This window comes from Melospiza georgiana, chromosome 7 (assembly GCF_028018845.1).
Source record: "Melospiza georgiana isolate bMelGeo1 chromosome 7, bMelGeo1.pri, whole genome shotgun sequence".
Taxonomy (NCBI): Eukaryota; Metazoa; Chordata; class Aves; order Passeriformes; family Passerellidae; genus Melospiza; species Melospiza georgiana.
This window is the reverse complement of record NC_080436.1, coordinates 27693057-27708601: the sequence shown is the minus strand read 5'-3', so window position 1 is coordinate 27708601 and position 15545 is coordinate 27693057. Positions and strand designations below refer to the sequence as shown.

At 38.0% G+C, this 15545-nt stretch overlaps 1 protein-coding gene across 1 annotated transcript in view; it reads left to right on the top strand.

Moving 5' to 3' along the window:
• The window catches only part of CNTNAP5 (contactin associated protein family member 5), a 260487-nt gene that overhangs the window by 153170 nt on the left and 91772 nt on the right, over nucleotides 1-15545 (top strand). The window contains exon 11 of the mRNA XM_058027494.1: nucleotides 8797-8903. Within this exon, the coding sequence (XP_057883477.1) occupies nucleotides 8797-8903 (107 nt within the window). The remainder of the gene's footprint in view (nucleotides 1-8796; nucleotides 8904-15545) is intronic.

Here is a 15545-nt window from a genome sequence, read left to right as displayed (position 1 = left end):
TTTTTGGTGAGAGTTTCCCTGGAGAGAGGTGAGGCTAAAGCAGATGGAGAAGCATGGAGTTGTATGCCCATTATTTTATTGTCATAAATTCTATACATGATTTGCACTTGAATACATTAGACTGGGTTGTCTTTGGATTAGGAAAGCCTGTTATGTGCTTATCCTGTCATTATCCATAAAGGAACTCTGAGGGTAGCCAGATCCTGCTTTTCTTTAGGCTCAGGTTCACAAGTTTGCATAGATAATGGATGTGTTGCTCTCCCTGCCTGCAGCTGCTGAGGTACTTTAATCTGATTGCTGCAGCTCATGTTGATTTTTGCGCTGATGAAGCTCTGCCTGGGTTGTCCTATTTTTACTTGGCTGGCACCTTGCCCTTGCTGTAGCAAATACTGACAGTACTTGTCAAGGACAACATCAGGGACTTCACTTCCCTTAAGTGACCTGGGGGAGAGGGGGGTGGGGGGAAATGTTCCTGTTGAATTCACCTTAGCAGATGGACGGATGGCACATCTTGCAGGACATCCTGGGAATTCCAGTGATGTGCCACGAGGAGCACAAACCTGACTTCAGATATTTTCTTCTGAATCCTGGCAGGGTCCCATCTCTGTGGCATCAGCAAGCAGACACAGGCGCACTGATGTTACTGTCCTCATTAAAGCAAGATTCATCTGCATATTCCAATTCTCCCAGCAAATCCAAATGGAGAGAGGGGCATGTGGTATCCATAATAATCACTGTGATGAGGTTGGCATTTATACTTTTACCTCATTAGGGAGAAATATATGGAGTTGATTCATGAGTTGGCTTCCCTCAACTGCTTCGTTGTGGAGCACAAATATAGTGCTTAGTCCCTATTCTTTTAACCATACACATGTTTTATCTGTGAAAATTCTTCATAGTATTTTCTAAATAAATTAGCTTAAAGTGTTCTTTTTCCTTGCTAAATAGAGCTGACCTTTTAAAACCTTCTTTATGCCTATTTCCAGTGTAGATTCTATTATATTTTATTATCAATTTTTACTTCTAAGAAATAATATTTTTTTTACTTTTTCTTCCTTTACTTTTAGTGCTGAATTTAACATTGCTTCTTGTGTTGTACTGTCAAAATGGGCCTTTGGGAAATTAATTACTGTTGCAGGTGAAGGGTGTTAGGATAAATCCGATAAAAGCATAGTGGTTTTTTATATTTCTTAACTCTCCTCTTAGATTTAATGTATGCCTTGCAGCAGAAGCCAAACTTCATATGATCCTTTCGCCTCCTACCTTGGCCATGCAAGTGAAAAAATACTCTGGCTAATTATGGCCAATGAATTTTAATTTTTTTGTTAGAGTCCCAGGCTGGGATTAAAAAAATCACAAGCATTTAGTATTGCATTAACCCCACATAAATATCTGCAGTGCATTGCAGAAAGAATAATTAAGAAAACCCCAGCCCCCAATTTGGCATCCATCCTTTTCATTCTCTATAATTTTTCCTATTTTCAGTATTTAGTGCCTTCTCTGCAGAAATGACAATTATTTTATAGTGCATATTACTTTCTCTTTGCAGGAAAGCCTCTTATGTTTTCCCTTTTTGCTTTTATAGCAATGAGTAGGATGTTTTTACATCACATTTCTTGAATTTGGATGATGATCAAAGCTGGAATGAGCTGAAGACATAAGAGGGGATGTTGTGTCCTTTTTCAAAATGTTTCTGATTTTGCATAAAACCCAAGTTTGGTTTGAGAATTGCCCAACTATGTCTCCATCCTCAGCCAAAATGAAGCATTTGGACTTCACACCTTCAGATGCTGGAATACCCAGATCTAGATTTTTTTTCCTTCAAATGCTGCAGGAGAGAATGTCCTGGCTAGCTATAGGGATCTGATGGCCCAGATAAGTAATTCTTCTGATGATTTGTCTTACCTTAAATAAGTGACTTCAGTCCTGTGAGTGAAAATATTCCCCTTATCTTTTATCTCTTTTGCCTGTTTTAGGATTCAGTGAACAAATAGCTCAGGGCTACTGAGGCTTCATGTCTTCTTCTATTTTCTATATTAATTAAGGAAAATGGGAAAAAGTTTTCAAAAAGTTTCCCTTTCTTGTGCTTGATACTTTGTAAAACACTTTGCTTTGTGCTTGTTCAGCAAACATTAGGATATTGTTAGAAATGTGTTTTTCTTTTTCATTATATTGCCCTTAGAGAAATTCTAAGTTTTTTTTACTTCCTCTGTACTAAACCCAGAGCAGAATGGGGTTTGGGGAATGGAAAATGGATGTGGAAATGGAATGGAGAAGGTATCTTAAATCCAAGCTATGTTACATGGTGGGAAACGAAAAAGGGAAAAATGTTTCTTAATGACTTAATGCCTTGTAATGATCACTATACAGTGAAGAAAATAGTATTAGAAATAGAGAAGGACATGATGTTCTGGGAGAGTTGAACAGTCTCCTGGGTGGTTCCCTGAAGTATGCACCTATATCACAAATGAGACATGCTAAGTAATGGAACTAAATTACTGGAATTACACCCTTGTAGGTAGCATTTTGAAGTGTGATCTTGGAAATCCTTTCAATACCACACAGGTTTTAAAATGGAAGGACAGGATGCAGAAAAGCAGAGCAAGATTTAAAAAATTCAAACCCACAGGCATCTAAAGCCTGGGTGTTGGAATTAAAATCCCTGTAATTCTGAGGAGCATTCCCTCATCTCCTCGTATCTATTCTAATGTTTAAAGCAGCTGAATAATACAGGTAATGGCAGAGCTTCTCTCCAATAGCTTAAAGGCTGATTGACAATGAAGTGTAGTAAAACCATGTAGCACAGTTTCCTGCTCTTGGACTGGGATATGATCTTCACACTGTCAGATGCTCTTGCTCTGTGATAGACAAGAAAATATTAGTACAAAGCAAATTCTGGAAAAAAATAGTTACAATGGAAAATGCTGTCTCTGAGGAGGGGGCAGTTTTCTAGGCTTTGTGTTTCTTTAATGAGAATGAAAAAGAAAGCTCAGATTATTTGAATAATGCTATCAGTTGGTTTTGCTTGCCCTTCCTTAGCTGTTTTTTCCCTGTTCTTGTTTCATACGCGCAATACCAGCTGCAGAAAATGACAATCCAGGCCCATGAATTGTTCACTAGTCTGTATAAGTGCTGTGTTTCAGAGAGAAATAAAGACACATGCTTCAGATTCGTCAGTATCATTCAGTAAATCCTGTTGAGGGTAGGTAAAAAAATGGTTTGAGCAGGGTGAACACCTTCCTGTAAGTGCAGTGACTTCTACATGTGGAAAGGTGCTGGAATTGGAGAAAGTTAACTTTGTCCCCATGACTGTAGGGACTTCTAGGGTGGGAGAGGGGATTTGTCCTGAATGAGGCCCCTGTGGAGAAAAAATGCAGTTTGAAAGTAGGTAAAGGGCTAATTTATTGGCTTTTGAAATCCTGCTTGAGTGTGGAATTGAGTTTGGGAGGAACCTGAATAGAGTTCTCTCCTGTTGCTCTTCCTTTAGAGTAAAAATCCATGGGATGTGCAATGCCATAATAAATTAAAGGCCAGATATGGGGATGCAAGTAGAATATAATATCATATATTTCTTTGTTTGTTTGATTTTTGCAGATGGCTTTTCTGCTTTTGCTTTGTAAAATGATGAATTCTAAATGGAACAGCTGTCTGTACAGGATGGTTTATTTGTTTCCCTTTTTTCTTTTTCAAATTTATTTATATAAAATCCTTTCTGCTGATGCTAAGCCAAACTGTCAGCACATTTACCTATATTAAAAATGTAGGTGTTCTAACAACAAAGCAATCAAATCTTAAAAAATGCCTTTTATCTAAGGCACAGAAAACAGGATTTTCCTTCACTAGTGCCAGTCCCAGCACAACCTCTTCCACAGTTCTGTGCTACTCTCATGCCTGAGGGCTGTTGGCATCAGTGTTCAGATCTTTTAAATGCTGGTCTCACAGTGGTGTGCAGGTGCAGGGTCTGAGAACCAAGGTGACCAACAGTGCAAATAATAATATATTTTAAAAAAAGTTCTTTCATCAAGTTTTGATGAAAGAATAAATGTGCCAAATCTCTCAATGAAGATAAACCTACCTTTGTTATAAACTATTGAGGTTTTTTGGGGTTTTTGGGGGGTTTTTTTGTTTTTTTTTTTTTGTTTTTTTTTTTTTTTTTTTTTTTTTTTTTTTTTGCATCAATTCAGTAGGATAGACTTGCTGATTTCCATCATGGAAAAGAAGAATTGTCTGTTCACATTATTCTTGTTCTCTTTGTACTCCATGTGTTCTCATAACAACATAAATTTAGGAAAGAAAACGTAGATGACTTAAAAATAAAAAAAATAAAGAGTGTCACAAGACTTTTTAGTAAGTTGTTGGTCAGTTTTCTAAAGTTGAAAGAGGAAAGAGAATTTGGAATGTGTGGTGATGGGGAGGAAATGTCTGCTGACAAAAACCAGAGGTCTGAAGAGTGTTGATTCTTTTGCAGCCCATTGTAATACTGCTTTTACACACTTTTTCTCTCTTCCTCTGGTTCTGGTAGCTCTTTTTTATTTCTTTGGTTAAGGACACCTAGCCCACTATTTTACCACAAAAGAAAATCCAGGACGACAAAAGAGTTGGATGTGCTTTTGCAATGTTTTTTCTGATGCTCTCAGTTCTTCATTAGTTTTCCCCTTGGTAAAGCCTTGAAGTTGTTACACATTGTCTGTCTGGTTGCATTGCTAAATTTCCCTTGGAAATGATTGTCTGGTCTCCCCTTGAAGCCATTTCTTGTATCAAAAATAACCTTTGTTATTTTTGGCAAGGAGTTTCCCAGATTTACAGCTCAGCACAGCAGGGCTGAAATCCATGTTGTTGCAATTGGCCTCAATCTATTGAGTTTAGTGGAAAGACACCATTTTACTAAAGCAAAATATAGTCTGTTACAGCAACAATGTGAGTTTCATCAGACTTATATACCCATTATATGAAGTCATCCATTTTAATGTTAAATTTTGTTAATTATAAATTAAATAGCTGCTGACTGTAAATAGGAAAACATGCTGAAATAAAATGAATTTGATACAATATTTAAGACAATGCTTTATTAATAGTCTTCCAAAATTTCGTGTGTTTTTTACAGCATTACTGAGTTTTAGGGACTCGGTGCTTGTCTAAAAACTATGTGTATATACAGTCTTGATATTTAGGGGATGTGCTCCTTTTTTCTTTCTCTCTGTGATGGTTCCCTTTCCTTCCTCTTTACCTGGGAGGAATTGAGGGTAGTGCTGAATGCACTGTGCTGACTATAACAGAATCTCAGAGGTGCTTATTGAAAGTACACTGGGTTTATTTCCAGTCAAGTGTAACATCAAATTTGTAGAGCTCCTTCAGCCTTCCCACTCAAGTAATTTTGCCATTGTTATTTCTTCATCATTCCCATCAAAGGCCCGAATTTCTCCCCCCTAATGTCTGTGCAGTTTGTCCTTTGATTTCAAAGGAAGCACACCCACGGTTTTGGAGGTGAATGTTTCATCCAAGGACAGGGAAGGCTTTTGTGCAGGCTCTGCATATTGCTCACTTAGATGGCTAAGGTGTGCATTTTCCAGCTTGGCTCAATGAGGGAAAAATTTATGTGCTTCAGTTATTTTTTTTTAATAATAATTTTTTACTGGGATGGTGCGAACAGGACTGTGTGGTGTCATATAATTTCATATGACACCACACAGTGGCATGGTGTCATATTCATATTATATTAATATATTTCATATATTCTTATAATTCATTATTATGTGAATAAATGGGGAAGATCAGAGTCCTTGGTCTGTCACAAGCTTTCTTAGGCAAATCCATAAATTTTCAAGTGTCTCATTTACATTGCTTGCAAAAATTGAGTTGAGCTGTTTGTTCGTTTCAATTGCAAATAGGTCAGGGGCTGCCTGATTCAAATTTTTGTCTATGAAATGTTCTGTGATACCACTGCATTTTTTGCTGAAAGTGTTTGTTTCTACTAGAATGCAAACATTAATTTATATTTTAAATTACATGTGTTTAAATCCTTCAACATGAGGATGTAGGACAATTCACAAATGCAATAATCTTTGACTTATACATGCCTTGATTAATTTTAATTGTAGCTATTTCTTAATTTTGAGTTCTCTCACAATTAAGATAAATTTTGCTTCTAATGAAGACACAACTGCTCAGCTAAAATGGGATTATGGTAATTATTAGAGTTGCAAAAAAAATTGTTTCATAAGCTCTTAGAAGGGTTAGTTATCTGACCAAAACCAAGATCAATGTAGTTGGTGTTAATTAAAGCAAATAGACTAAGGAATAAAAAAAGATTTAATGCTGAATTTATGAATATCATTAAAAGCTGACATGGTTAGTTTGACTTGCATTTTGTGCATTGTTGGGAGAAGAAAAAGTGTTTGCATTCATAAGACAAGTAGATATAAGAAGTGACCTTCAACTTTGTAAAATCTTTAAAAGGAAACTGTTTCAAGGGAATAAATGTGGCTAAGCCTCTAATACAGGCCTTTGGCAAACCAGAAATGGTTAGTAATTAGCTCTACTGCATTGGGTTAATTAATAAAAGGTAGTTTAAACTAGGCAAAGATCATATTTGTCCATTACACTGATGATGTAAATTATGCTAATAACAGCACTATTATTTTCATATCTCCAAAGAGCTCCATTAACATCATATGTTTCTTCTCACAGCCTCCCTGTGATGTGAACAGAACTGCTGCTGTACAGGTGGCATACAAGAATGTTTATCACTAAATAGCAAGGGCAATTAAAGGCAGTGTGCTGAGGGCGAGGGCAGGCACCTGCAAAGTACAGATATGAGTAAATTTCCCACAGGTGAAATTCACATGTACCACCGCAGAGATGTGTTACCCCTGTGCTTTGCCTCTGGGATGGAGCTGCTGAAGCTTTAAATCTCATTTCAGTGATGGCAGAGGGGCTGGCTGGGCTCTCGTTGTACCAGCAGGCTGTTGGACTGATAGATGATTGCCCATCATACCATTATAAGACAGAATCTCATCCCTTCTCACAATTCCTGCCTTACAAGTGTAGGGCAAACCCAGAGGTTTTGGCCTTTCCCTTTGTTTCATTTTTGTTTCAGAAACAAGATGTTCTCCCACAGCAGTGAAATTTTCCTAGAGAGCTAGAAAACTAGGAATGTTATTCTCATCCTCTCTTCTCTTTTGTATTTGAGCTCAATGATTAATAGAAACTATGACAATGATTTTTATAAGACCAATATATCTTAGAAATGTTTTAAAAGATGTTGCAGATATAAATAACATACTTTCTTCTTGAATTCCTTATTTCTCTCATATTTGAATAGTAAGTAATTATTGCAGTAATTGAGCAAGCATTAATAAAAATAATCCTTCATGTTAATATTTTATATGACCTTTATAATCTTATGTATAATAGTATAAATAGTGATCAAGTGGAGCTGTGTTCTGGAATGAATCTTAGACCAACTGATAGAGATGAATAGATGTAAGTTTGTATGAATGAGCAGGGAGCATATTGAGGACAAGAGGTTCTTCTGACAGGCCTCTGGGCACATGAACAGCTTCCTTTGCCTTGTCAAGCTTTGGCAGCTCCAAGCAGCCTTGGACTCAAGTAAACGGATGAAAACTTGGCTGATGAGGCTCAGAAGGCTGGTGAAGATGGCTGTTAGTGACATACAGGTTTTCTGCTTGCTTGTGTGGAATGGGTTTTAATTGTAATTAGAAGAAACAGATTGAAAGCCACTGCTAAGGGCAATATACCTACTTGAATGCAAAAAAGCTTCCTAAGGGTAAGATGAACTGCAATAAAACCACATCTTCAGCTAGAAAAAAATCAAGGTAGCATCAGTGATTTCACATTAACACCCTAGAAAGATCTGGGCACTGAAAGAGTTTTGAAGCTCAAATTACAGCAAAGCAAATCCTAATGGAGTTCTGTAGTGTAAAGGATAAATTGATTGCCTGTTTCCTCTCCACCCACCCAACACAATTGAATCAGCAGTATAAACAAATTACTTATTTTTTAAAAGTCAGACATACTGTGTAAAAGAGATTAATATACAGTAAGAGGGGGAAAAAAATGAAAAAAAAGACAAATAAGAGAACAATCTGCTCCCATTTAAGCTGGTGTAACTCCATTGCACTGCCTACGTTTATACCGGGGGAGTTCAGATCAGCGTTCACTTTTTGTCCTGGAGATTGAATTTATCTCCCACAGCTTTTATTTCTGTTCATTTCCTGAGCTGCATGCTGTTGTGCCTCTTTTCTTCTTTTAATAATTTGTTTCACAATAATACTTCAGAGGCACACCAACTAAAATGAGGAAGAGAGTACAGAACTCATAATTGAAGCATATTTTTCTCTCACTTTAGAGATTTGCGTGCTGTTAGTGTTACCATAAAAGTAACTTAGCCTAATTTTGATAACAGTGGTGCCTGTTCAATCAGAAAACATGGGATTCTCCTTTGGAACTAGATTTCAATACCATTTTCATCTGCTACTTGTCTTGCTCTGTGCTCAGAAAGTTCATGACACTTTATTTGCTAATAAGCAGTATTTTTTTATTTACAGTGATCTTTACCTATCTTCTGATAGCTTAAATGTTCTTTTCTTCAGTGCTTGGATGTGAATCACAGAGAAATAAATAATTCTTTCATTACACAGCTATTTCAGCCCTAGGAAACTCTTGCCTGAATGAGGAGTTGAGACAGTTCTGTTGGTTTTGATTTTTTTTCCCACAACACATTATTTTTGCAGAAATATTTATAATTAATTACATTTTTTTAATGTCTCAATTTAGATGTTTACCCAACTACTGTGAACATGGAGGAAAATGCTCCCAGTCCTGGAGCACCTTTTACTGTGACTGCAACAATACAGGCTACATGGGAGCCACCTGTCACAACTGTAAGTAAACCCACGTGCACTTTTCCTTTGTATTACATCCTCATTGCAATCATAGTGGCCATCAGATGTTTAGTAGAATTTAGCTGGGCTGAGCAGTGTTAATCTGTGTTTGGTGCTTTAAGTCAATTTTAACACCCTGGACTCTGTTTTTAGATCATATGAAAGTCCATGTAGCAAGAACCAGTTTCTGACAGTTTATGATTTTGAAATTTTGCTGAACTATTTTTGGGCTGCTACTATTAACAAGAATACAGAAACATTCAGCTAGTGAAATCCACAGCAAAAGGAATATTAAGGGGTTTTAAAGGTTAAAAAACCCCATCAAACAGTAGAGGCACAAAATGCTGCAAATTCTGGTAAAAAATAGAGAAAGGAAAAGCCACAATAAAGCCACTGCATACAGCTGACTAAAAGGAAAAACAGAAAATGAAGGTAAATTTCCAGTTCTAACAAAGGAAATAGAGAAAAAAAATTGTGAATAAGAATAACAATTCCAGGAATACAACTGTAACCACTCTGGATGCTTGATGAGCGCTTGGATCACAGATAGGATGACATTGGTGAGATGGATTTTTTTTTTTCCCCTGTTTAACTAAAAAGCCAAAGAGAAGAAAAGGTACTTAGTGGTTTGAAGCTGAGAATATTGGCAACCATACTGTCATTTTGGAGACTTTAATGGTTTGGTAGTTAACAGTGAATGCATTTGTGGGGTGTGCAGCTGACAAGAGATTCTGCTGAGAGATCTGTTCATAGATTTGTCACCTGAACTCTACATTGTGAACACAAAAGAAGCCAAGGGTTTTGTGTGGAAATCATGCCAAGCCAGATAAAGAGAGGGAAGAAAAAGGCTGACTTTATAGTTTTAAAAAGAGGGCTTACTTTCTGTCCATTGCTTTTGTTGTTCCAAAAGGCATCACAACTCTTCAAAGCACCTTTAAAGCCAAAGCAGAGTATCTGTACCAGTGATGACTGGTGCAGAACTAGGAGGCCAAGTCAGGTGGTGAGTAGGAAGTGGCTCCTTGGGGAAGGAGGAGAACTGTCACTATTGACTGTCAGAGGTGATTAGGGACACTCAGCTCTGGGCTACATCTGTGCTGTCATATTAGCTTGGGGCCTGAGGCTCACTATGTCTGTGCCAGCTCAGTGTGGCTTCTGTCCAGAGGAGACCATCTCATACCACAGAGAGCTGGTTCATGACTAGTTTTCCCCACAGAGACTTCCACGGAGCTAGTGAAGCCTCCTGCTTCTGTCAGCTCATGTCTGCCCTTCAAAGACACATAGCTGCAGTTCCTTAAAGTTAGTGATGTGAAACTACTCTGAAAAGTTTCTGAAGAAGCTCTTGTGTTGAGCTGTGCACAGGTGTGATGTTCAGCTATTCAGCTGCTCAGCTTTTTTACAACTGATTTATCAACAGCTAATTTGATTCCAGCTAGATTGTGGAGCCAGCTGCCCTGTGAGCCAAGCAGTGCTGATAAACAGCAACATTAGTCTGGAGAAATGCATTCATTATTTGAAATATGCAATGAAACCAACTCAAAGCCAGCAGGCAAACACAGACTGGTGATACAAAACTTGCAGAACAAGAGATGTTATCAGTTTCAGCTGATAGTGGAGGATGTGCAGGAGTACCTTTTAGCAGGTGAATGAAAGGCACAGATTTGATCACAGCATAACTCAAGAATATCCTCAATGTATAGGAAACTCTTCAATCATATAATTCAGTGTAGTTCTATCAAAGTAAAACATCTAATTTCATATGGTTTGAAATATTACCTGAAGAGTTTTTAGTTTTCTAGAACACTGATGCTGACAGGCCTGAAATTGAACTTATACCACTTTGGAGAGGCTATTTCCTTTATTAAACTGCCCTTCAGACCCAAATCCATGCAGCAGCAAGGGAAAGATTTAGCTGGCAATCTGCTGCTAGCAAAACAATGAGAATTGTTTCAGTGTTGCCTGGATTTCTTTTTGGTCTGAGTTACATCACCATAGATTTTACCTCATTTTGGTGTGGTAAAACATGGGTGCCACTGGTTGAAATGAATAAAAAACCCATTCTTTGTCGTGCTTTTAGGAAAAACCACATGGCATGCATATTCAAGCCAGATTTAATTAGTTTGTGTCTTACCACCTCAGACTAGGAGATTTTACCATTTTAAGAACTGAGATCTTGAGAGAAATTGTCCCTAACTTGCTGTCATCAAATATGAATTATTGAAATACATTTTATGGTTAGTATATAAGCAGTCCTATTTTTAGCTCCAAATATTCACAGACCACACTGGATCCTGCTGTGAGCAACAGCTAACAATACACACAATCTCTTCTCCAAAGAGTGTGCAGTTAAGTTTCTGAGGGTATTAAACGTGCTGGCACAGGTGATGGAATGCTAGAGAGGCTTCATCAGCATTACAGGTGGCAGTTTCAGTCTACCAGGTGCATAATTATTTCTAGGCTTTCTTATACCAAAATAGTCATAAAGTAGAGATTAAAAAGAGGAAGAAATGGAGTGCTTGGTGAAATGGGAGAAAGCAATAATGTGCTTGTGTGAAAAATATAAGGCTAAGGCCAGAGGAGTTTGACATTTTTGACAAGGCAAATGTCAGAGTCATGACAGGTAAAGAGGTTGGAAATGTGCCATGAAAAGCAAAGATAAATAGTTTGCATTTGATGCAACATAAGGGAATTAGAGAGTGTCAGAAAAGAACAGTAAGTTGATAGAAGACACAGCTGGGACAATGTTTGCAAGACCATGTCAGATATGTGGGACAAAATTGTGTCTGGCATGTCTGAAAATGTGTACTTGAAATTCAGGAAGTGTGTATGAAGCAAAAGCATCCATCTGAAGATACATGGAAATAACTGTCTGGCTCTAGACATGGCTTTAATATAATCTTACTAGAGGCAGCTACTTGCCTGCAAACCTCCTGTTCACTCGAAACTCCTTCTGATCCTGAAAGCTTCTAAACTGTCACAGGGTGTTTGGCAATCTGCCTGGTCCAGATAAGGGTCCACTACTGAAAAGGGTGTGGTACTGTCCCATTAAAGCCTTATTTTGTTTCACAGAAGTTTCACTCTGAAGTGTCATCTGGTCCTGCTTCTGTTCTCCTCTTCTCTGAACTTAAATGTGAATGCAAGTAAAGTCTTGCTGAAACCTGTATATGCTTTCTGGGGAAACCAGGAGTCATGGAATGACCCTATAGGATATAAAGCCAACTGTTGGTGATTTACATTTCATTGTGTAAGACTTTTACTGTGCCTTACTTTCTCCAGCTCTGTTGGAAATAGGATCCAATTTGCAGATATATTAAAAGGTGTGTGATCTATATCGTCTGCTGAAATTGTGTGGGCTCTTTCTTTTGAAACTTATTGCTACTTGAGCTTATCTGTAGCTGAGACAGTGCTTTGAGGATTCAATTGTATTTCAATCTCTAAAATGTATGGTTTTGCTTTTTGCTTTATCTTTCCAATGTGTTTCACATAGCTTGCATTTAGATAGGTTGGAAGAGGAGCTCAGCTGAAGCCTTTTAGGGATAGATACCTTCCCAATTTCTCCAGTGTGGTGGGTAGCCTGCTGATCTGTCAGGTATTGGAGTAATCTGATAAAATCCAGATAGAGAGGATCCATTGCATGTGTGAACCATAGCAAAACAGATAATAATGTAATGTTAATTTTCTCTTTTCCTCCTCCAGATGCAAACACTGATGTTAGTACACAGCTTGGGGAAAAGGCCTGGGTGGGATTCAGCTAATCTATCTTTTGCTGTCTTGGTACTGTGACATCCAAGTTAAGATAGTGGTCTGGCCTCTCTCTATATGGAGAAGGGAGTGTGAGCTGCTTTCAGAGCTTAACTACTGTCACTGTGAGCTGGAGTGTCCATGGGAAGTTCATGGACCACCTCTGAAGTCTGCTGTCTGTAGAGGGAGGCTGTCCTAGCTCAGACATAGAGTAGGCAGCTGAAGGTAGGTCAGAATTATAGGTGGGAAGAGAGGGGAAAAATAGGTAAGTGAACTACAGATTTAATTTTTATATATTAATATACATATATAAAAATTAATATAGGTATTAATTGAAAGTGCATAGTTTAAAAGCTGCATAGTCATTCCTCTGATTTCAATAATTCTTGTAATTATCATGTGATAGTAAGAGCAGTAGACCGGTGTAAAATGGCCCTGAGATACAGAATGGTGTAGCTTTATTGCAAGATAATGATTAGTAATCTTATCTTTTGATGAGCTGTCCTAGTCCCTTAGAAAGCCTCATTTTGCCTTCTGTATTTCTATGATTTTTATTGATGATAGTTTTCAGGTAGTTTTTAGTCTTGCATGAATTTTTTAATTCCAAAGAGTGCTGAACATTGATATAAAAAGATGTTGCGAAATATGAAATAACTATTAAATTCCTCATCTTTTGGGGTTGTCAGTGTGTCCCAAAGCTTTGCAAGGTGATAATTAACAGAATGGAATTTAATTCTGGGTATTTGTTTTGGTGTGTGATCTATCTGACACATACAGGTACGTGTCTTATTGGCCTAGATAATTGCTGGAGGAAAGAGTTATCCAATAATGGAAATGTCATCTAGGCATTGATCTGCCATAAACCTAACATAACTTCAGGCTCTGAAAGTGTATTTTTTAATATTAATATGCTTACTGCATATATCATTTTTTTAATCTGAAAAGCTTAATATAGCTTCAGCCAGATTGTTAGCAGTACTGGAGCTGCATCTTAAAATGCCAGCTGGGGGTTTGGTAATTCTCCTGTGTTCTAAGGTAGGGAGATGTGTACACTTTGCTGGATGGGAAAATGAGGTTTTGAGAGTTTCAGTCTGATAGATGCCTACTAGTGAGTTTGGTAGTGCAATTTGCATGTCCTGAGTAGTCAATTTTCCTGTCTGAGGTTCTTGAGCAGCTTTTTTCCGTGTGCGCCTAAACACGCTGGTTTTCTTTGACTAAAGAAAACACATTTAATATTCATATCAAACCTTCAGTACTGCACTTGGTGTTCCTGCATATTTTTGTTCACACCATGCTTTTGGAATATGAATTTTTATTGTTTATTTTGTAATAAGTTACTATATTATTGATGCATTCTCTTCAGGGGTGTTCATTTAAAAAAAGTTTTTCCCTTTGCCTGAGATTTCCTTACAAATAACACATTGAATGTGGGACTTTCCTGAGATCTTTCCAGCAGAAAGGAGCATATGGGAAACTCACTCAGTCCTGTGTAAAACCAGCCATCCCCAGGTGTGACCATCCCCTGAGGGACACGGGGACTTTGCAGCAAGACCGAAATTCTGAGCTTTGCACAGCATCCTTTGCCTCTCTGGTCACTCCTGTCCCTCCCTCACTAGGGTCTGGCTGTCCCTGGCTGCCCTCCTGCAGCAGCAGCCCCAGGCTGGGCTCTGTCATTGTCACAGCTGCCTTCCAGCCACAGCAGGGCAGTGACAGGGGAGGATGGCCTGGCATGGCCTTGGCCAGGGGGAGCCCAAGCTTGGATGGCAGGAGATTGTCTAAAAACCAGGTGGAATGGGAGTATCTCTCCTGAGCATCCATTTAGGAGACCCTGTGCTAAAAGGCATTTTAATTCCATTTGTGGAAATAACATATTCTTTACCAGATGAGCAAGTACATATTCTAAAAAGGAAGAAATAAGCTGTCTGTCATCCAGGCACGTCACAGCAGAGACTGCATTATTCTGTCAAGAGCAGAGCTGTCACAATCCAGGTTTTGAGAGTAGGTTTTTCTGGCATTTAACAAGACAATTGTATTTTAGGGGTGAGAATGATGATCACTCCCTGAGTTCATTGCTGTACTAATCCCTCTGTTGTTGAAATAAGAAACCTGCCATTACATACTGCTTTCTTTTTTATTTAGAAAAATCTTTTGCTCATTACTCCAAGTCTGCAAGAGCAGATTTGTCAGGCCTAAGGTACACGTGCAGAGATTGAAATAGTCATCTCTGATCTGCCTCCAAGAGCTCTGAGCATTTCGTTGAGAATACTTAATTTGGCCTGCTCAGCATTTGTGTATATCTGTTTTCCCAAGGTCAGTCTGTGGCTGGTTGATTATCCTGGCAGAATCCCCAGCTCTTACTGGCCTGTCCAGTCTAACCAGTACATAAGTTCTCACCTCTGAATGCAATAATAATTGCCATTATAGGGGTTATTATTACTCTTCTTGTGTAATATGCAAAGAATTACACAATGATTAAATGAGCCTGAAATGATGTTGCTGCAAGTATTCTGTCTACCTTTTTTCATGACTTTACAGTTTTTAGAGATGATAAAAGCAACTCACTGCTGCTGCATTTTATCTGAAAAGTGGACAGTGTCAGCACCTTCCAATGAAATAAAGAATTAAAGTTCTTTAGGTCCCTTTAATGTATTTTATGTATTATACCACCATAAAATGCTCTCTCCCTCTGAGAAATTGAAAATTATCAGCTACTTTTATTAGATTATGAGAATCTAATCTTGAGGCAGGAATACTACAGGATTCATTTTGGTAGTCATAACTAGTACAGCTGAAATTCTGAATCCCTAGCTCACATTTCATGCAATGAAATCAATTTCCAAAGTAATAGGGAATGCAGTCAGAACAAAATATGGGGGATTTTAAGGCTTATTTCTGTTTTTTGAG